This window comes from Semicossyphus pulcher, unplaced genomic scaffold (genome assembly GCF_022749685.1).
Source record: "Semicossyphus pulcher isolate SPU_LCO1_2020_fin unplaced genomic scaffold, fSemPul1.0.p SCAF_11, whole genome shotgun sequence".
In the NCBI taxonomy this organism is placed as follows: domain Eukaryota; kingdom Metazoa; phylum Chordata; class Actinopteri; order Labriformes; family Labridae; genus Semicossyphus; species Semicossyphus pulcher.
In genome coordinates this window covers 8816342-8839450 of record NW_027211615.1, presented here as the reverse complement: position 1 = coordinate 8839450, position 23109 = coordinate 8816342, and the positions used below count along the sequence as shown (strand labels likewise).

The window sequence follows — 23109 nt, the reverse complement described above, 5'->3', positions numbered from 1 at the left end:
TTGAGTACTTTTCTTATATTGCCCAGTGAATGTGTACATTTTAAAAAGCTCTGTATTATGTTATTTCTGCATCTGCCAGTGGGCCACTACAATAAGAAGAGGCATGATATTAATTCCACTACAGGGGAGACTTGATGTTCTCTGCAATTAGGTGGAAAAAAACGTGCATAATATATCGGTATCAAAATCGGCAAAAAGGGTTGGAAAATATCGGCATAAGTCAAAGAGTAAAAAGCTGAAAAAATGTTGGAGCCTGATGTCCCTTTGGAGCCACTGTTTGGTCGAATGCAAATCGGATAACGTCAGAACCAAATACTGAACATGTAAAGAATGAGTTGTTCATGAAGTCTCTCAGACATGTTCATTAAGTGTTTTTTTTTTATATATATTATTTATGCTGTAGGTCCACGAAGTTCAACTCTTTTTTATGACAACCTTTTATTCATTTATTCTCAACAAGGTTTGCAAGTGTCAACAAGTAACCGCTGTCAGTAACACATACAGCCACACCATTATGACTTTGACAACACAGTATAACAACGTAAAGTCTGGCAGCCTTGAGCTCTCCTATCCTTATCTCAAGCATAACCTGGCCAGCCTCAACACTGAAGTTCTACTCTTGATCACTGAGCATTGTTCCCCTGCCAGTGAATCATAAACTCCCCAAGAAACACAACACTTACAACAGAATTTATACGATCCTTTCATTCACAGACTGTACTTGTGTTCCTCTGTTTATTCAGATAACAAATGATCAGACTTTTGTTATATCAGAGCTCAAAGATTTATCAAACAAAATTGTAACATGTCGTAAAGCATACGATTACAGAGCTTAATTGTTAAAGGTTTGATCTGTGACTTTTATGTCCAGTACATGTCGCACTTGAGCACCGGCGTGAAACCAAAACAAACGCTCTGTTTGGCCACACCATACAGCAGCCACCTAGCCAGCCTACACTGCTGTATCGTTTGACATTTTTAAGTGTCATCTTTTACTATGTAGCAGCAATTGAACATAATTATAACAGAGCAAACAATCGAAATTGGTTGGTAGGCCTGTACAGGCTCATCTAGGCAGAATGCATGTTGCAGCTCGAGCTGCAATAGACCGCAGCCAGCATTGTACTGCTGCGGGCTAATGTTAGCACACTTTCGTTTCACTATGCATGTTGCTACAGCCCCCCGCTAGCATGGTTGAGTACACAGAATGACCGTGATATGATAACGCTACAGAACAATAAGCAAGTGTAACATTCAAATAAACAGTGAATTAGCTATCGTCCCTAATGTTACTCTAGTACGCGTACACAAACTCGCTTGAAATGGGAGCGCGGAGCCTTCCCGTCCATGTAAACAAAGAGCTGAGAACAACAAACACAGAGAGAGTTTGACTTCACTCTCTTTTTAGGAAGTTATTTTTCAAGGATATATTTACATAGGAAGTTATTGATTTTGTATATATTAATGTTTAAAATGTCAAATATTAAGCCTTTAATGTTGTTTTAATGAAGTAAACAGTGATGTAGTCTTGCCCTTTTCATGTGAAATACAAGAAACACAAACAAAATATATACAGAATATCCTTCTTTAATTCAGCACTTTTTACACAGATCAAATCAACTTTATTTACAGTATATAGCACTTTACACACATCACAGTTGATCCAAAGGGCTTTACAGCATGCACGCAGAGGAAACAAAAGCAAAAGAAGGAAATAACACAAATGAAAGAGAAGAAAACAGAGTAGTAAAAAGGTAATAAAACAAGATTTAAAATAACAACACTAACGATACTAATACTAATATTAATACTAATAGTACTACTATACTACTCATACCAATAATAACAATACTACTACTTATAATAATGATGAATACGATAATAATAGTAAAGACCTCAGGAGAAATACCTGGTTGAGCTGGTTTAGCTAGGCACAGTTTGCGGCTAATGAGTAGAAGGGGGTTTTACGATGACTCTTGAAGATAAGTAGATGACATAAAAACAGACAGGGACTTCTGGCAGCTGTAAAGATTTCTCTCTGACAGTCACTATTGTTTTAAAGATAATACATGATGAAACTGGCAGAGAGCAGTTGTGTTACTGAGCCCTCTGATGGCTGAACCACAACAAGCATTTTCAGGTAAAGGAAATAAGAAATGATAGCTAGGTTATTCCTAAAATCTAACTTAAAACTTACATGCATCATCAAGATAGACAATACTGGAGAAATAGGAATATTCTGTTCCTTACTGACTGGGATAAATGATGGTAGGCCCATTGAATGCATCATTGAAAAGATACTGAAGCTACCGCACTAGTATGCAAATCAGCTATGCGTGTTATTGTAAATGTCAAAGGGCAGATTGACATTGTTGCTCCAAGACAAGAGAACATACCAAACATTGCAGACCTGCTAATGAATATTCAGTGTCACTTTCAAAGAAAAAGGACAAGATTTATGTGAGCCTAATTCAGGTTTAGCAGCTTCTTCGAAAAAAAGGCCTTAAGTTCCTTGAATTATTAAGTGAAGTTTCCTGCAGGAACCCGGAACAAGCCTTCTACTTTGAAAGCCCTCCTGTTATGACTCAAATAAACTTTACAAAAAAATAAAACACCATTTTCTAGTCGTTGCTTATTTATACTGTTAAATAGTAGGTGGAAATCGGTGGTGGCAAAAAAATGCATTTGCAAATCGCCTAAAACATCCAAAATCATTTCTTAAACCCAGCTCTGAACGAAAGTTGTAGTAATTTATATAGTTTTATTTTGAAAATCTTACCACTTCCGCTGTTACTGTGACAACGTCCTTCCCATAGTTGCAGCTTGTGTGTGTTTGCGCGCGCGCGTACGCATGTGTGCGTTCGTTCACTCTTGGTTCACGCGCACTGGGGATTCCCCCGTGACAACAACAGCTTCGCCTTTCATATGTCAGCTCTCCCCCGGCCTTATCGCCTTTCATTGCTCATATGCTCTCTGCCTGGAGCTCATGTTGTTACCGGATATGTAGACGACGAGCAGCCGCTTCGCTTTGTTTTACTTGTTTTAGCGAAGTCTATTATGTCTGAAGTATTTTGAATCTGAAAAAAGTTTTATGATCGATCAAATCTGACGGGCTGTTGCTGTAAGGTAACGTTTCGTCGGTTAGTGGCATGAAACGCGGCGGCTCATTCCTCTGGTTTCACAAAGGAGCGGGGGTTTCTTCAGGTGTCAGTTGGCTAGCCTCGGAGTCCGGTCACGTCACCGAGCACCGAGCGACGATATCACCCCTTAGTGGCCGTTAAATCCTCGGGGAAGGCGGGAGGGGGAAACCCAGCGAGGCCACCACCATGGCGAGCGGCAGGAAAGAAGACTTGCTGGAAGAGAACCGCACAGACTCGGGTATTGAGTCGTACCGCTCCCTGCTGAAGTCGGAGGAGCCCCGGGAGCCGAGCGGCGACTTCAGCGGGCCGAGGGACAAGTTTTCGACCGTGGAGGATCGCTTGGACTCGGCATACGGCTCCTCGTCCATCACAGTGGAGAGTCTGACGGACATAGTTGAGGATTGCTCGCTTTCCAGCGCTCAGGAGCAGGCACAGCTCTCTGAACTCTCTGAACAGGAGGAGAACTTGCTCACAACTATCACTGAAGATGGAGACACGTATGTTTTATCTCATTTATCAGATTTTTATGTAAAAGCAAACTTTTCCTAGCTTGCCTTGTCCTCTCAGGGCCCACTCTTGCATACTTGGGATGAAGTTCAAACATGTTGCATTGCACATTTCTCCTAGTTTTGATCAACTTTTTCACCAATAATGTTTGCTAATGTTTTCAATAAATATGTGGCAGAATCCCACATATAACTAGAGTCAATTTGCATGATTTTATCAGCTTTCACAAGCTTTTTTTTTTTTTACTGCACACAGGTAGTTTTTTAAACATCAGTGGCTCTGATGGTTAAAGCTGCAACAAATAATTATTAACATCAATTATGTATGTGTGGTCTACAAAATGAAAGAAAAGAATCCCATCGCAAGCTCCCATAGTCTTAGCAAACACCTTCAAATAAACCCAAAGATACTCAGTAGGTTATAAAAACAGAAACAGATCAAATCCCCAGATTGTACAAGGTGAAACTTGAGTATGTTCAGTTATTTAATGGTCCCTAATGATTAAAATCACAAAAGTTGCTGGTTCTTTCTCTCTTTAAAGAGTACTGATACTCTATTAACCGACTGTATATGCTCTACAGTTGCTTTAAGCTACTTTAAAATTGTCTTTTTTATTCCACTAGAGATGTTGAGCTGAAAACCTCCATACATGGCAGTGTATGGAGCAATTTAATCACGTTGAATTTGAGGCCCAGTTTTTCCCATGGTACTGGTTTTAAAGGGGATTTCATAGCGCTGTGATACTGCAGCCCTTTTTTTATATGAACTTTGTCCTTGTCATGAATGCGCACTGACTTCTGTGAGTCGTCTCTCACTCAGAAAACAGAAGTGAAACAGATAGGCCTGGACTTCCCCATGCAGCACAGACAAAGCACATGCTGTGAGGCAGCACTGTGGATGCCTTTTGATTCAAGAAACTTGTTGATCAGGATGGGACAGTCGGGGTGTGCGTGCATGTTTTTGATGGTGGATCCCACCATTCAAGAGCTGGTGTTCCTTATTATTTTCTGTCACCTTGCACACCAGACACCTACAGTAGAAATGTAATCAGTTTTCTTATCTGCCACAGTGGCTGTTTTGCTGCAGATAAGTTCTCAGTTTGACTAAATGAAACTGCCGCTTTTTGCACACAATCCAAACACCTCAACCTCCACACACACAGCCTCATCAGCCCTGCCAGAGCTTTTTTGTGACCCACTCATCCTGTCTTGCTCTGTCATCAAGTCTGTTTTGACGTGAAACACAGGCCTGCTAACGACTACTACTAAGATCCAGCGATTGATGTAGTCCCAGCATAGTAGAGGTGTTGGTGCGTCTATGACCTCTTTTCATTTCCGCTCGTCGGTTGTTGGAGCCACATGGTTTCATTCTCACACCCTAACTATAGATACCTGGGAGGAGGAACAAAAAACACCTGAAACATGAGAGAGAATCATGCAAACATTAGTTTTTTCCCCCGTGGGATTTTTTAGTTCTTATTCATTCAAGTCTTACTCAAACCAGGAAGTCCCTTTCACACTAAAACATTTCCTCAAGGGGTTGACTAGTTTGTGGGGCAGACCCATTAGTATGCAATGATAACCTTATTGGTGGGACTAAAAAGTGTTACAGTTAGTCTACATATTATGACACCTTCTTATGAGACACATTCCACAAAACAATGGTGGGACAATTATTGATGGCTAAATCAATATTTATATCTTTTAATCTGATAACCTATGGCTTTTTCCAGTTAATGTTTGTTTGAATTTGAAAATAAAAATTATAAAAGCACATGTGGCCTACATATTTGGCCACACACTGGTTCAGTTATCTGTAGGGCTGCAGCTAAATAAGAATGTTCTTGTTTCATTTATCAGTTGTTTGATTTATAAAACACCCGAAAGCACAAAAAGTCCTCATCACATTTTTTCTCAAAAGCCCATAGTAGATTTAAAGTAGCTTGATTTGTCCGAAAACGGTCTAAAAGCCAAATATAGTCAGTTTATTACAATTTCAAGATAAGTGGTATTACATTTTATTATTACATATGACATTTCCAGGAAAAAAAATCACAAGTGAGATTGTAATTACACACCTGCAGTTACTGCTTATCACCATCGGTGGCGCCAAAGACAATTCAACTATTAAAACTCATGGAACCGCTAGCAAAGTGCTATTTGTTTCTACTTATTGAGGTGTTTCCTTAAAGTGATAATCTCAAATATTTTCATTTAAATAAATGTCTGTTAAGTCTCTATCGCCAAATGAGGTAACACAATGGTGATTGAGCCTATGGCCCACTGATGAAAGCCTTTGCATTTGCAGTATGTAGTATTATTATGGACTGGGTGTCTGTTGCAACGCCCAGTTAGTGACGCGTTTTCCATCAGCCAGCAGTGGTTGGTCTGTCAGAGAGGGTAGGTGGAGCTAAGCGGCTGCTTTTGCGGTCTCTGCAAGTGTAGCCAATAAACAAAGAAAAGATGGATGACTACAGATACAACTTCAACAATAAGTGAAAATCCAAAGAAAAAGAAACAAACTCGACGCTCAGATGAAGCAAACAGTCTAAAAAGGAAAGCGACCGTCAGCCAGGAAAATCAAGAGTTACAACCGGAGCCAACCGTGGACGTCACACATGCAACACTGTCTGGATATCTGGGAAGTGTGCTCCTGCAGTTACCGCTTATCACCATAGGTGTCGCCAAAGAGAACGAAACTATTAACTAAAGAGCAACTAGTTAACAAGGCGCTTGTTCTGGAAATTGATCTGTGTTTACATTAGCCAACAGTGCTACTTATAAGAATTCAAACAAAGACAGAGTGACGACCAAAACTGTTAGCTAGCTCGTAGGTCCTGTGCAGCCAGTTTTTGCTACTCTAAAGCAGTGGTTCTCAGCTGGTCTAGCCTCAGGACCCACCACCACCTCCTTACTGACAAATCGCGACCCAAATTTCAGATTTTTTTTCAACCACTCCAATATATTTAATGAAAAATAGTGCAGCTTGGACCTGAGACGGAACGTAACATCACAGTATGGTGTTGTCTGTTGTGATGTTGGCAGCGCATAAGGGGAAAATATTCCCTGTACTTACATATGACAAAAACTGAAACATAAATGTAACCACTGTAAGGCTCATCAAGTTTCAATAATGTAACTGTAGCTGGGATTACCCAATCAGTGGATACATGGAGTATAACTAAACTACACTACTGCTGCACGTATGTTAAAGCTATGTCCTTCAAAATAAAAGCGCAGCATAGACTTTTCACCACAAATGTTTTTTCTTTTTCAAGCACACATCCGCGACCCACTAAAAACAGCTTCGCGACCCACTTTTGGGTCCCGACCCATCAGTTGAGAACCACTGCTCTAAAGGATCAATTGCTAATACCCATAGTTGCTGATAATTGTCTATCGGCGAACACAAAAATCCATTAATCCAATAATATTTCAGCTTTGTAATAAACTGCATAAATGCTGCATATGTCCACTTCCCTATTATGTAGAAAACATTTTGATGTCGGAGCGCTGTTTCCAAAACCACTTAGACAGAACTGTTGAAGTGTAGTAGTCGTTAACGTGCAATAATTGCTCAAAAATAGATGTTGCATCCTTATATTTGGTAGTATTGTAAGCTTTTGCAACATGTTGGGACTCCATCACATTACGAGTCCTCGTTGACTTCAAAACCAAATGTCCTGAAATGCCCCCAAATGTGTCCTAATGAAACCTTTATTTGGAACGGATTTTTCTGCTTATAAATCAACTTTAAAATTCAAACGAGTGCAGTTTTGTGAAGTTAAAGTTTTTGTAAAGATTTATATTTAGTTAATCATCATGATCTGATTATTTTTGTATTCTTGTCTTTAAAAAAATTCTTGGTTAATCAATCAGTTTTAAAGAACATGTAACAGCACATCGTTTGCACTGTAATTGCAGACAGGTGTGTGTTCAATTTAACAATCAATTTAACAGTAGACGTATTTAATGTTATTTCAGTAACGATTAAGTGAATATTCACATCATCACAATAAACAGAAAGGTAATTAAAGGTTATTAGGCGCAGATAAAACCATGAACATGAATAATATTTGACCTGAGACTCGGGAGATGTCTGTGCAGGGAGATTTTGTGGGGAGGTTTGATCCCACACTGTCTGTCTCTGAATAGCTGAATGACCTTTATTCAGACATAAGAAGACCTCATGGCTGATCTTTCAGAGAGCAGAGAAACCACCGAGACAAACATTTTATAACACAGTGTTCGGCTTTTAAAAAAAACATCCTCATGCTGTTTTGTGAGCAGAAATCAGTTGCAGCCTTTGATATAAACCCCAATATTTGAGACATTTTGTGCAACACTATTTTATCCCCCGTTAAAATCCCTTTACAGATAAGGCCCTCTTGTGTTGCTCTAGGTTAGTCTAAATTAAGCCCTTACACTCGCTTCCATTTCCTGCTTTTTGCAAACATTTGTTTGCTACAACGTCGACCCACTCTGGTTTTGAGGTTAGTGTGTTTCTGTTTTGGGTTGCCAAGCGTTTAAACTAAAGCCTACAAGGATGCACCTACAGATAGGCAGATTTAACTTTGCTTTAGCAGCCTGCCAAGCTATCAACTCGAGAAATGCCTGTATTGCTCAATACCCAAACCACTAGATCTTGCCATTCAGCCCACTAAATGTTGCATTTCGAGTTAGACTCTTGAGATGAATACTGAGGAAAAATGAGGCAACATTTTCTGTCGCTTGTTTTTGTGTGTCAATTGCTCAGTGTCAGATAAAGTAAGCATGCTATGACAATAATTTCTCTTTGCCACTCTTGTAGAATCCTGCACTTAGCAATCATCCATGAAGAGGAATTCATTGCTCAACAGTTGATACAAATCTTTCCAAAAGACGTCCTGGACATCCAAAACAATTTATACCAGGTAAGTGCACAAACATACTGCAACATGTCAGGGAATTTTTACGATCCTCAGCGACTTCCTCTTAATCGCCATCTCGATTGTGGAAAGAGCTGCATTATTTTTATCTGTGTACTTCCAGAGAACTGTTGTTCCTCTTTATTTGCAGTCCGTCCTCTCTGAGGGACGTCACTGTGGGTGGTTCCAGCGTTAGCTCATAAGGGACTTTGAATGGAAACTCCCCTCCTCTACCTCCTGTAGAAATAGAACCACAGGGAGCTGTGTGGAGTCTATCCTTGTGTGGATGTGGGTGGAGGCAGCGTTCCAGCCCTCCAAGAAGTCAAACTAGAGTCTTGTTAGCGCAGAACCAGAGTGAAGACAGTCAAAGCTGACAGATCTGTCAAAATGAAATATGTAAAGTTAAGATTCAGCACTTCATGCAATGACTCAGTTAGCCCCGTGTCCACTCTGTTTCATTATTCATTCTAAGACTTCAACTTTCAATACCAGGAAACATTATTCTTTCCTCTCATAATCTTAATCCTCACTTAGACAGCTGTTCAGTCTCACTGCTGATTCATTATATTTAACAAAGATATCAAATTCTGCACCCAGTCAAGCCTCAATAGACCAGAATGCAATGCAACCACAAGACTTGTTTAGGATTGAAGGTGCAACTCTCACTTTCTCAGCTGGTTCTCGTTTGGTCTCCTGATTCATGCAGCTGAATGCAACAAGTACATGGTTTTCCCCTGAAGGTGGTGCAAAGGCATTCTGGGAAATGCAGTAAATGGTAGATGGACGTTGTCTACAGAAAAAAAAAAAAACTTAATTAGGACTGCAGATAACTTTTCTTGTCATTATAAAATAATAATTTACAGTTTTCCTTTTATGGCTCTGTGGGGAAAACTGTTTTTTCCAACCAAATATACTGTAGATATTCAATTTGCAACATTATGATTAACAAGAAAACAGTGAGTCCTCACACTGAAGATGGTAGAACTAGTAAATGTGTGGTATGTTTGCCTGACTTGAACTTAAAACCAATTATGAAAATTGGAATAAAACTATTGCATGTATTTAACCAGAAACAAGCAGTCTTGATTACACCTCATTTTTCTCTGGTCATCCTCAGAGCCCTCTGCACCTGGCCACATACCTGAACCTGACAGAGGTAGTGAAGGGTCTGCTGGAGAAAGGGGCCAGCCTGGAGCTGCAAGACCAGGACGGCAACACAGCGCTGCATGTGGCCTGCCAGCACGGGCAGACAGAGTGCGCCACAGAGATGACCAGAGAGCTGTCGCCGAGCAAGCTGGCACCGGTCCTCGAGACCCAGAACTGGAGAGGTGAGGATGAAAGTCACCCCTGCAGGGCCTCATCAATCTGCATCATCTATGTGATGCTGTTTCTTCTTCTAAACCAAGTTGACCTGTGTCCTTTTGGTGCTAGTTTGATTTTGTCTTTTGGAAAAACACTATTTGTTAAAGCATTTTTCTGACCTATCATTTTTTGACATCAATATCAGCCATAGGATCCACATTTCCACTCATGATGTGTCCTTGCAGGTCTTGCCTGTCTTCACTTGGCTGCACTGAACCGGCAACATCACATTATGAAGCTCCTGATGAAAAAGGAAGCAGACCTAAACATCCAGGTTAGTCTGTGGGTCAAAAAACCCGCTAACACCTGTTAACACCCGGCTGTTTTGCTTAGTGGTGAAGGCTACAATCGGCATTCAGACCCGGGTCAAATGATTCTGCAGTAGACCCGGGTAATTATCGCATCTGCTCCGATCAGCATTGATGGGAACATAAATTCTGCCCGTCTCCGTCTAAGCAGCGCTCGAACATCTTTCCAAATTTGTCGCCGCCGAGTTTGATACACAGACTGAATGAGTAATAGATACAATAAAGACCTCAGCACCGTAACATCTTCACTGTTTACTAACCCTGTCTCCGGCACGTTTGTGACGTCAGACAATGACACAGCAAAAAAGAGACTGACAGGAGTATACTTCACTGGCAATGGGAAAAGAGATAATTGGCATTTATTAGCGAGTCTGCCCGGGTCTGAAAAACCTGCGTCAACGAGCTAATTTAAAGGGGTATATGAAATGAAACCTTTACTGCATCATCATACTCTTTAATAACAAGCCTCTGCTAAGGAGGGTGAATCTGCACTGAATCTGTCTCACAGAATAGAAAGTAGAAGATTTTTGGCTTTATGTAATTCAAACTGACCCTGACCCCTGCATGCCACTCATACTATTTGATCAACACATCATACATTATCTCTCTCAATGGGTCTCTTGAAGCTAAAGAGCAAAGGAGAGGATGAAAAATGATTAGTTGTCCTGCGTATAATCAAGTTGAATCACTGTCTGGGTATGGCTCTGCAGTATCCTTCATCCGATCCAGTAATGTTCCAGTATTTATAATCACACTTATCCCTTTCAAACTGTGTTTACGGCGCCTGGCCTTATGTTGTGTTCCTGACTATAAATCTGCTGCACCTGTGCAACGCTGATAGTGATATGAGCTGAGCTCGGGGCTTCCTGCATGGAGACATAATTAGATATGAGATATGATTAGGCTGGGCCACACAGCCACACTTAACTTTCTAATGATGGAAGAGAACATGGCAGTGAGTCCCAAAACTACCCCAGACATTCCTCTCCGTTTAAATCACCGGCCAAACATACAGCTCTGCCTCATACCCTTTATTATTATTGCTATTATAAAAGGAACATAATTATTCATATTCAACTGACCTATTTTATGGCCCCACTGTAGCTCTGGCATTTCTCATTTCTATTTTCCATCCACACCCATCACAGGAAGGAACCAGCGGCAAAACAGCTCTTCATCTCGCCGTTGAACTGCACGACATCACATCAGTAAAGCTGCTGCTCGGCAGGGGAGCCAACGTGGACGCTGCCATGTTTAACGGCTGCACGGCCCTGCATCTCGCCGTGGGGAGACAGGACGCCGCCATCGCTAACCTCCTCTGCCAGTCTGGTGCCGACACGATGCTGCGGAACATGGAGGACGAAACGGCGCTGGATCTGGCTGATGGCAATGATGATGTAAGTAGTTGTGAATGACAGTTACAGGTACATCAATGAATACTGTTGACAAGGACCAACATACATGAGAACCCCACGTTTCCAAGTGTTACAAAATAACATCAAATAGCCACAATACTTTCCTTCATCAGAATAGACATGGGAGCTCACACTGAATGTGTATTAATCCAAACACCTATGAATGCCTTGTTTACTCCTGAGTGGGTACAATTTGCTAAGAACTGCAACACTCAGCTGTTTCTCTGGAAATCTCTGAGCTATCATGGTTTTTCAGGTATTACTGGTTTAATAGAAAGAAATAGCCTGAATACAAAGAAGATGATTAAGAGAAAAACAACAAACAGAACAAAGCCTTTTCCTTTGAAGCGATTGTTAGCTGATTTTCAAACGTGTTTCTATTTGTCCAAGGTTTTTATTTAGACACCTGCAGTTGTTGCTGCAAAATGTGTTCTTGCAGTGCATACTCTTAACTAAGTGGAAGGCCTGGAAGAACTACATGCACTCTCAGATTGGGTTTGTGGACTCTGTCTTTGCTAGCTACAATTTCAACAGCAAAAATGGCATCCCCAATTAGGAGTCCATGTTATGGACAAAGATTTTAATGTTTTGGAAGACTTTGATATCCAGCCGTATTTATTCAAGCCACAGTATATGGCCAAAGACATGCAGCAAAGCAAGGCTGAGGCTGCAATGCTGATACGACGTCCCCATAATGTGCAGAAAATATAATCTTTAAAGTGATAATCTCAAAGATTTTCATTTAAATAAGTCTGTTAAGTCACTATTTATCGCCGTATGAGGTAACACAATGGTGATTGAGCCTATGGCCCACTGATGAAAGCCTTTGCATTTGCAGTATTACAGACTGGGTGTCTGTGGCGACTTTTGTAGAAAAAAATCACAAGTGTGTTAGTGTTAGTGACGTGTTTTCTATCAGCCAGCAGTGGTTGGTCTGCCAGAGAGGGTAGGCGGAGCTAAGCGGCTGCTTTTCCGGTCTCTGCGAGTGTTGCGAGTAAACAGTAATCTACTATGGCTGAACAAACAAAGAAAAGATGGATGACTACAGATACAACTTCAAAAATAAGTGAAAACCCAAAGAAAAAGAAACAAATTGGACGCTCAGATGAAGGCAAACAGTCTGAAAAGGGTTACAACCGGAGCCAACCGTGGACGTCACACATGCAACACTGTCTGGATATCTGGGAAGTGTGCTCCCGCAATTACCGTTTTGTCACCACAGGTGACGCCAAAGAGAAGGAAACTGAGAACTTTGTGATTATGTCTTTAAATCAGAGTTGAACAGCATTTATTTTTCACCTCCATCAGATCAACTGCAGTACTTGCATAAATGCTTTGTGTATGATCTTATAGACTCTGACCTTTTGTGTCCTTCTCTTCCAGATCCTGGCTCTCTTTCCTTTTGATGACATCCAGATCTCGGGGAGGTCGGTGGTCGGTGTGAAGTTTTGAGCTGAATCACAGGCTGAACAACGTTTTTCAAATTGTCTGGGGCTTCACAGGGGCTTGAACTTTTGATTTAAAAAAAAAAAGCTTTATTTGGGCTGATGTTTTCAGTAACTAGTGCCTCTATTTGTAGTAGATTCTGATTTGGTTAGTATTTATCCATTATCTAGACAAATATGTGCACCGTATCAATCTTACTTCCCTCTGACAGAGAGAGAAATTCTGCTTAACTGAACACTGTTAAAAAAATCTGTTTCTGAGTCGGTTATGTCGCTTGTCTTCGCATGCCTCAGGAGGGGTTGCAGCAAAATCCACCTCAACGTGAGTGCCAAACTTTCTACCAACATGTTGAAGATTCATAAAAGTTCTACCTCTTTATCACATTAACCTTGTTTTAATGGCTAGGAAATGAGCTTCAAATCACTTTGTTTCATAGTTTATCAAACTTGATCAGTGCTTCGATTGCACACATGTTTAATCTCCTGAAAATGTAGCGACTTTTTCAGGACATAATCAGAGGCAGAACAAATTAATGCTCCATTTCCTAAATATTAAACTGTCCCAAAGAGACCTGCAATCCTTCAAAAACAGACTAATTAGTTGTAAACATGTATCCCTTAAAGAAATGTAATATATAATTCAGAATGCAGCTTCGTCTTTGTGATTCTTTTGTTGGTTTGCTCGTTCAAGCTCTGAAAAGGATTTCTCTATTTATCTCATCTTATCCTTAATCTGCAGTAAACCCTTACTGTTCTTTGGTGTGTAATTACACTGACCTGTCTAGGTAATATAAGCAGTTTGTTTATTTTGTAATAAAATGAAGAAAAAACTCGCTGCATATTGTGCTTTTTTATAGATGAAAAGAAGTGGGGCAACACAGCGTATACAATGTGATTCGATTTGTATTACTGGCACGATGTTTCAGCAAAGACATCCTGTCATAAATTCATACACTAAACTATAATGATCAGACTTTATGACAAAGGTCTTTCATAACAACACAAGTTGTTTTCTTTGTTTCCTGTCAGCTGCTTTTGTGAAGTGCATCTCTTGTTTCCAGTAAGTGGCTTCTTCCTGGTGGCTCCAATAAAACAATGACTGCGGAGCGGTTGGAAATTCCACTCAGCTGTTTGTTCTTTAGAAGCACATACCAACAACACGACAGGTTAATGAATAAGCTGGAAGAAAAAGTCCTCACATCACGAGATCAATGTACGCATATGAGCCAGGAAATTTAAATATGTATCTTTCTTCTGGAGGGTAGACATTTTTTTAATCATATGGTAACAGCTTCTCTGTGGTCAACGGCCAGAATAGAGTTGTGAAACTTTACCTACTTCCCTTTTGAGTCTGGCATGAGGCTGTTTTTGTTCTATACAGTGCAGGTCAGGCTTGTGTTGCCATAGTTAATGTTAAAAAAAGAGAGGTGTTGTGAAGATAAGCCATAAGTGCTTATTACGAAGGACCATACCTCATATTTTCCTTCTAAATAAACCTGGTATTGTTAAAGATACTTGTATTAGTGCAAGAATGACATCATTGTATTTTAATAGAATAACTCAAAACATTTAATAACCTTTTCATTTTAACCAGACTGCCATCAATATCTACGGGAGCCCAGAGCGGCCTCCATGATAGGCATGATATCAAGGGTCGATTGTTTTCTTCTCCTGAGATAACAAACCTGGTTTCCTCCTGGTAAAGTGTTACTTTATCCTGTTATATACAGTTATATGATACTTACACCAATCAGCCATAACATTATGACCACCTGCGTAATATTGTGTAGGTCCCCCTTTTGCCGCCAAAACAGTCCTGACCCGTCGAGGCATGGACTCCACTAGACCTCTGAAGGTGTTCTGAGGTATCAAGACATTAGCGGCAGATCCTTTAAGTCCTGTTAGTTGCGAGGTGAGGCCTCCATGGATCGCACTTCCATCCCACAGACGCTTGATTGGATTGAGATCTGGGGAAGTTGGAGGCCAAGTTAACGCCTTGAACTGGTTCCTCAAAACCATTCATGAACCACATTTGTAGTGTGGCAGGGCGCATTATCCTGCTGAAAGAGACCACTGCTGACTACTGTGTCTATGAAGGGGTGTACTTGGTCTGCAACAGTGTTTAGGTAGGTGGTATGTCTCAAAGTAACATCCACATGAATGGCAGGACCCGAGGTTTCACAGCATAATATTGCCCAAAGCATCACACTGCCTCCACCGGCTTGCCGTCCTCCCATAGTGCATCCTGGTGCCGAGTCCTTACCAGGTAAGCGACGCACACGCGCCCAGCCATCCACATGATGTAAAAGAAAACATGGTTCATCAGACCAGGCCGCCTTCTTCCTTCTTCTTGCTCTGTGGTTCAGTTCTGATGCTCACTTGCCCATTGCAGGCGCTACAGGGCCTACACAACACCACACAGCCAATCTTCGCTCCCCACGCGCATCAATGAGCCTTAGCCGCCCATGACCCTGTCGCCAGTTTACTGGTTTCTGGCAGATTTCTTGACACAATAAGACAATTTATCATGAGAAGGTTTGTTTACTAGAAATTACAAGATAGATATGGAGAACTCAAATATAAGTGCCTGGTTCTTTGATACCATTCAGCCTTCAGATCCGTGTTGTTACTGCCTGGGAGGATTCATAATTGACGCAAATTTACTTAAAAAGGTCCTTTGTAATTATATATTTGTGCTCTGTAACTATTAGCGAGTAAAGCAAGGCAGCTAGACATACACTCGTGTCATTCAAAACCGCAATGATGCTTTTAAACAGATATTACTGCTGCATTCATGTGTATGTTGCATTGTACTGCTGCTTTAGGTTAAGCTCATTTTTATTACTAAACTTTTGGTAGTTTAACCTACATCAGTGTATTATATTCTTCAAAATTATATGTTTGTTGCCTTGCTGTCAGAGTTTTAATCTGGACAGTAAAGTTTTAGGACAAATGTAGTGTAGTCAAACGACGATATTCACCACTGAGATGTCGTAGAGAAGAAGTATAGAGTTGAATAAAATAGAAATACTCATTTAAAGTACAAGTACCTCACATTTCTACTTAAGAACAACACTTGTGTCTGACACGAAGTAAGTGAGTGTTGGGTAGTTTTATATTTACAGAGTAAGGAAGTCTGGCAAAACCTCACCTACTTTAATGATACCTGGAGAGGATTTGTTGTCAAACACTTTGTCCCACAATTAGGTTCCTGTTTAAGCCTCAAGTGTTCCTGGAGTTTTGACCTTTGCTTTACTGACTAAAATGGTCGTGCTACACTACCAGTCAAAAGTTTGGACACACTTTCCCATTCACTTCTATGCGAAAATGTGTCCAAACTTTTGACTGGCAGTGTACATTTCCACATTCCCATCGTTTAAAAGCATTTGAGTAGAAGTAGAGGGAGGCAGTAGCACCACGTGAAAAAAAATCCTTTTTATTTTATCTTGTTTTTAAATGACTGTAATTTTGTTTAAATGTATTAATAAATGTCAAAAGAATGATTTCTTTTTATTTAGATGAAAGAATCCACATTATATACAATCAATCATACTGCGTGATTTAACAAAATATGTAAACAAAGGTATAATAGCATCAGAGACTGAAGAAACATTTCAGGTTAATTACTGTATAATTCATGTATAGTGCTTCGGATTGCCTGTGTTTTCCTTGTAGTTATTCCTCCAAACCGACAGGGGGCAGGGCCGCCGGTGGGGCGCTGTTTTGTCTCCGGCATCCTCTGGTGCTGAGTAAAGAGGAGGGGGCCTTTCCTGCTCAAGTGAACACATCGGCCATTGAGGATAAGTTGGAGATATCAAAGCTAAAGGCGGCTACTCCGAAAGAAGACACTCCCTTGTCAATAAAATATCGCAAATCGCTGGATCCGTGTGGCTTCATGCACTGTTACAGCGGAGACGTCTGAGTGTGTCGGCGTGTGTGCTGCGCCAGGTGTCGGGCCACAAAGAGTGGGAAAATGCCATCTTTTTCATGGAGGTAGGTTTAAGAGCAAACCAAGAGGAGCTAACTGGACAATATACTGCATCTACCTATGCTAAAGATAAGTTCTAAGGGTAGACAAGCTATAACTTGTTACCTTGCAATCTAACAGTTAATTCACGTTATTCACATTTACTGTTACTGTCAGTTTGTTTTTGAAGTCTGCGAACAGCCTGCTGGGTAAAGTAACAGTTGTGTTCTGGAACCGGTGTTACACCTAATTTTGTTCCTCGAATTTCAGTTAGCTTAAGTTAGCTTTATGTTTCTAAAACAGCTGTAAACAATTCATTATATACTTTGTTTAGTAATAATGTTAACATATATGGTGTCCCTGTAGGATCACAAATACCTACAGCTGTATACAGAATAATGTGATCCTGTAATATTAAATAGGCCTTCAGAGACAGTCACATAATTTGATTATTGTGGCTGCAGAGACAAACATCTCGGGGCTTCCATATTTGGTAACACTTTTCAAAAATACTGAGTGTAATAACATATGAGGACATTTACTCTGACAATATGGCCGAAATACCTTTACAGGTGCTAGAATCTGATGGGTAACAGATTTTGGCACTACACCGGTCAAGTTTTTCCCTCTGCAAAATATATTTCTTTATCTAGACCACCCAAAATATTGGGCAAACAATTACATAGTTGTTATGAGGATGTGAAAATGCTATGCTAATTCAAGTTTTAGTTTATATTATCTGCAATAATACTCTCGTACAACACACAACCACTTCATGTACATGTATGCAGTTGTTTCTCAAAGTGCCTGGTGTAGCAGAGTGTGGGTTGCCTGGTCGGCCAGTGCAGTGCATTCCTCTATGTGATACACTGCTTATTCAGAGCCCAGGTCTCTTTGCAGTGGGCTACAGAGGCTGGACAGGCCACGGCAGAGTCCCACACAAAGAGGCTCTATGTGAGTCAGACCCCCTGGGAGGACGCCCAACCTCACTCCGAAAGGGATACACACTGTGCCACGACAGCAAGGAGCACACCTTTTCAATGGAAAGCTAGGGTTTCACCACAAGTTTGCTTTAGTAATCAGTGTTGTTTGCGGGGGCTGGGCCATGGTCCTCCTCTTATTTCTCAACAGCTAGTCTAACAGGTTGTTTTCATGTGCTTCCATTACTACACCTTCACCTTATTCCACCTTTACACCTTTCATTCTGTTGCTGTAGCTAGCATACTGTGTATCATGTATAGTTTCAAACTGTTTGTGAAAACCAAGCCTCAGAAACAGTACTGTGGAGCAATTTTGGTGTAGTGGCTGCATGGGGTATTGCAGCTTTCATGTTTACAAAGAGGCACACATTGGCCCAAAAGGAATTTTTTCATAAAAATCATTAGAGCTAAAAGCTAAAGAAAACGTGTGGCTAGCATACTGCAGAATACCACTAGATGATGTAGGATATCACTGTATTTATTGTTTCTGGCATAATGGTATGGATATTGGAACACAGCATTGGATACTTTTTAACAGGCCATTACAAACTGGGGGAAGCTACACAGAACTGGGCATTTCCCTGACAACAAGGTTCTTATGAAGTGTTAATGAGTTGGATTATTATTAAATACAAAATTGCTTCAGGAGCTCTTTTACTAGTCCATCATTTTTCATCTCATTGCAACATGTCTGTTAGTTGTCTCTGATGGAAGATAAGCATTGCATTAGAAAACCAAACACTTACTGGTCGGTATCCTGTCAAGTAGTCAATGCATCGTTGACTGCAAAGGCTTCAGTTTGATTGTATACTCCTTTGTGTAATTAGGAAGGAGGTATCGTAATATGCATCTGAGAGGCTAATAAATTGGCTACTTGTTCTTTATGGTTTTATTATTTACTCAAATGACCGTAAAAAGAGGAAGATAGTGTTAACATACATAAAGGTAGTGTTAACATTTTCACATTGTAACCTAGTCGATTTTTACCATCAGCCTTGTTTTTATGGGTCATAATTTAAAATGTATTGTCTGTTGGAGCATGATATTTGAATCTTCTGTTTTCTTTGTATTGTATTCCACTGTAGGCTTTGGCTCGCTCTTGTGCTGCTTCTCTTTCCTTCCGCTGTTGCTGCCGACGAGTCGTCGCTCCTGGAAGGCTGGCGCGATGTCTGGCTCTTTCGCTTCCTTGTCAACATGCTGGGATACTCCACCATCATCATCCCCGGCTACCTCCTCATTAGCTACTTCAAGCGCACCAATTACCTAGAAACAGGTTGGTGCTTGTGAGATACTGACATCTAATTTGGAAATGTATGCCAGTCAAAGTCTTGGTTCCTCCCTGACCACCTCTTATATCAAGTTCATTCATTTTCATCTTTGTTCTTTCCTTTCAGGTAACGGGATTTGCTTCCCTGTCATAAAGTCCTGTGTGTTTGGCAGCGAGGCCAAAACAGGTCTGTTGGATGACGTGTCAATTGCGCCCAGGAACGAGGGTAATTCAGGATCGTCAGTCAGACAGGTCATCAAATTAATCTTTTGTGCTGCTGGACTTCAGGTGGGGATCCTCCCAGAAAACACATAAAGCCACACGTGATCTTATCCCTATAATACCACTAAATGATGTTTTTCTGTTTGTGCTGTTTTAGCGAGGACTGTTTTATGTTTGTTTGGTTTAAGTTTAATCTTACTCACGCTTTGGTTTGCTATCAGCTCGATTGTTATATAGAAATGAAGTTTATATAAAGGGAGGTGCTGGTTTAAAGACACTGATGCTCACTTCGAAAGTCAGAGCTCAAGCTCCAAACTTCAGGTGAGCAGGAACAGAATAGTCCTAAAAGGTTCAGCTGAGGCTTTTTAAAGACAACAAACATCATCCCATGTCACTTGACTTCCACCCTCTTTTTGTTCTCTTTTTTTAATGAGATCCAAAATCCACTTTTTGTCTATCAAAATATGATTTAGCACAGAGGGCCAGTCTAATGACAGTTCTAAGTTACAAAATAATTTGACATCAAAGTTAAAAAATCAATTTCTATGCTTTTGCTAAAGTCATTTTTCTCATTCCCAGGTGTCGTACCTGACATGGGGAGTCCTGCAGGAGCGCGTAATGACACGTTCGTACGGAGCCGACACTCCAGAAGACGAGGGTGAAAAGTTCAAGGACTCTCAGTTCTTGGTCTTCATGAACCGCATCCTGGCTCTGACTGTGTCGGGCCTGTGGTGCCTCATGTTCAAACAGCCTAGCCACGGCGCGCCCATGTACAAGTACTCATTTGCCTCGCTCTCCAACATCCTGAGCAGCTGGTGCCAGTACGAGGCCCTCAAGTACATCAGCTTCCCCACTCAAGTCCTGGCCAAGGCCTCCAAAGTCATTCCTGTCATGCTCATGGGGAAGATTGTCTCCCACAAGAGCTACGAATACTGGGAGTACTTCACTGCCGTGCTGATCTCCGTGGGTGTCAGCATGTTCCTGCTGTCCAGCACGCCCAGCAAGCACCCGTCCACCGTCACCACCTTCAGCGGCATCATCATCCTCGTCGGCTACATCGTCTTCGACAGCTTCACCTCCAACTGGCAGGACAACCTGTTCAAGTACAAGATGTCGTCGGTGCAGATGATGTTCGGGGTGAACCTGTTCTCCTGCCTCTTCACAGTCGGCTCGCTGCTGGAGCAGGGCGCCTTCTTCGACTCGGTGGCCTTCATGACGCGTCACTCCGAGTTTGCCTTTCACGCCGTGTTGCTGTCCGTGTGCTCAGCATGCGGCCAGCTCTTCATCTTCTACACCATTAACCAGTTTGGAGCTGCAGTCTTCACCATCATCATGACCCTGCGGCAGGCCATCGCCATCCTCCTGTCATGTTTTCTGTACGGTCACGCCGTCACCTTAGTAGGTGGATTTGGTGTCGCTGTAGTTTTCTTGGCACTTTTCCTGCGGGTGTACGCACGTAGCCGCATGAAGTCAGGCCGGCGGTCAGTGCAGCAAATCGGGCAGAAGGTGTAGCACTGCGAGGCTGCACCGAACTGGGAACTGAGGCCACGTTTTCTGTGGTGCTTTTTCGTCTGTTTGTGTCTATCTGTTGTTTTTTTTTACTGTTCTTTTTCTTTTTGTTAGCAAAGGTACAGAAAGGGATTCTGCAGTTTTGACTCTTACACAAAGATGCCCCTAAGGGGTCCATGTGATTTGTCAGGTCAGCAGTCGCAGAAGTTTTGAGTGCCTGTAAGATTGTCAAATACACAAGTCCCAAACCATAAACTGTGCAAACTGCCTCTTCACCTCTTTCATAGTTATACTGTTGCATTTTTTTTTCCTTAACCACCATATGTGGCTTGTGCAGCCAACAGAAGGGTACTGTTACTTTGAAAAATGTATGTGAGCTGTATGGAATTTTCAAGAGTTTAATGAAATTGCCCGTCACTTAAGTTTACCCCAAATATTTTACTGTCACCTTCTGTATAGACGACACTTTCTATCCGTTGTGGAACCTTTCGGTCATAATTACCTGATGCTTATCTCACAGTCCTCCATGTTGGAGAGCAGGGGCCTTTATGTGTCTTAATGTGGGATTTTATCTTGTAAAGCTGTATAAAAAGCCTGAACACATGGTGCATACGTTTCCTTTAATTTAAGGTATATTAACATGTTCCAAACGCTACCATCTGTAATTGACGGTAAGGATGGTGAAAACCGTTTTTGTAACAAAGAGAGCACTACTCACCATGATATCATTTTGTTTCGACATCGCTGAAGCAGATGCTGCTGAAGGTACTTTTTGCACCGCTTTATTTTACGTCTTAACACAGATTTTACTTAAATGTTTTAAAATTGGGCTGAAAAAGTCTTGTAAATATCTCTCTCTAGGTCATTGTTTATGTTCAACCAACTTGTCTGTTGTGTACTTTTATAAAAGGACTGCTACATGTGTTTCACTGTTACATCTGAATGTTTGCAAGAATACTGAATGGATGATGATGCTCATTGCCGTCACTGGGAAGTGAAGATATTGTATGCCGAGGAGAGGGGATGGGGTTTGCAGAACAGAGTGCATACAAGGAAAATGCAAAGTCACTGAAATCTTGTTTTTATCATTCTACTACTTCCTCTGGTAAATGGATTAATAATAAAACATATTAAATTAACATAACACTATGAAGTCGAAGAGGTTTGATTTTTTTGTCTCACATGAATGGGTTAATGTGTTCTTCCTTGGCACATGTAACAGGTGAGCAGTTCTTCCTGAATCCTGCTGACAAACACCACAGAAAGACAGAACCTCCTTGCTGGAGGTAATGACATTAAACTAATGAAATTAAAGTACAATTGAAAAAGTTGGACATATATCCAAAAAGAAGCATGTGAATTAAAGCCCCTGTGAGGAGTTTTTAACTTGTTGACATGGACTGAAATTAATACTGATGCCTCTATATGGACTACAAAAGCAAACAAGACCATCAGCAACACGAGCCATCCTGTCTTTATAGTTATTTAAATGTCTGTAACCACTGCCAACTCAGCTTTTTTCCTACATTTTCCACAGCAAAGATTCACAGTGAGGTATATTTGAATGTTTAAAAGAAAGCAGAAGGAGGTTTTTTGTAAAAAAAAACTTCTTCCACATGTACAGGAGAAGAACAGCAAAGAGATAGGACGTAGCACTTTTGTCAACAGGGGTCTCCAAAATCAACACAAACCAAAAGTTCCTCACAGGAGCTTTACCAATAAAATTATAAGATAATAGGTAATATTTTTGAAAATTCAAAATGAACCAAAATCATCATCACCATCATTTGCAAATCTGCTATGTATAATAATTAAATTAAATGATTAAAAACTGATCCAAGCCCTTAGTGGAGGGGCATTAGCTCAATGGATAAGGCAGCAGCCCTGTGTGTCAAAGAATACACTCAGACCCAGGTTCCATACAGCCTCTGCAAGAACATCAATCAAAGTACACTTTTAACATCATTTAACATTTCAAATTTGCGAAACTATCATAATTTCAAATCTGTGACCGAACTCCTTGAGGATGGCCATCAAGTTAGCTCGTTGGAGAAGGCAGCCGCCCCTTGTACCACAGAGTG

The 23109-nt window shown here is 41.0% G+C and overlaps 2 protein-coding genes across 2 annotated transcripts; both read left to right on the top strand.

Annotated features, from left to right (window-relative positions):
* Positions 1 to 2955: 2955 nt before the first annotated feature.
* Positions 2956 to 13901, top strand: nfkbie (nuclear factor of kappa light polypeptide gene enhancer in B-cells inhibitor, epsilon). Its single transcript, XM_069683451.1, has 6 exons — positions 2956 to 3637; positions 8457 to 8559; positions 9671 to 9881; positions 10101 to 10189; positions 11372 to 11620; positions 13022 to 13901. Exons 1-6 carry the CDS (start codon positions 3327 to 3329, stop codon positions 13088 to 13090), a joined length of 1032 nt encoding a protein of 343 aa, XP_069539552.1. The 5' UTR covers positions 2956 to 3326; the 3' UTR covers positions 13091 to 13901.
* Positions 13902 to 16881: 2980 nt separating this feature from the next.
* On the top strand, positions 16882 to 22167 carry slc35b2 (solute carrier family 35 member B2). The gene is made up of 4 exons (XM_069657190.1): positions 16882 to 17076; positions 19116 to 19303; positions 19425 to 19585; positions 20099 to 22167. The coding sequence occupies exons 1-4, from the start codon at positions 17057 to 17059 to the stop codon at positions 21029 to 21031; spliced, it is 1302 nt and encodes a 433-aa protein (XP_069513291.1). The 5' UTR covers positions 16882 to 17056; the 3' UTR covers positions 21032 to 22167.
* The last annotated feature ends 942 nt before the right edge of the window (positions 22168 to 23109 follow it).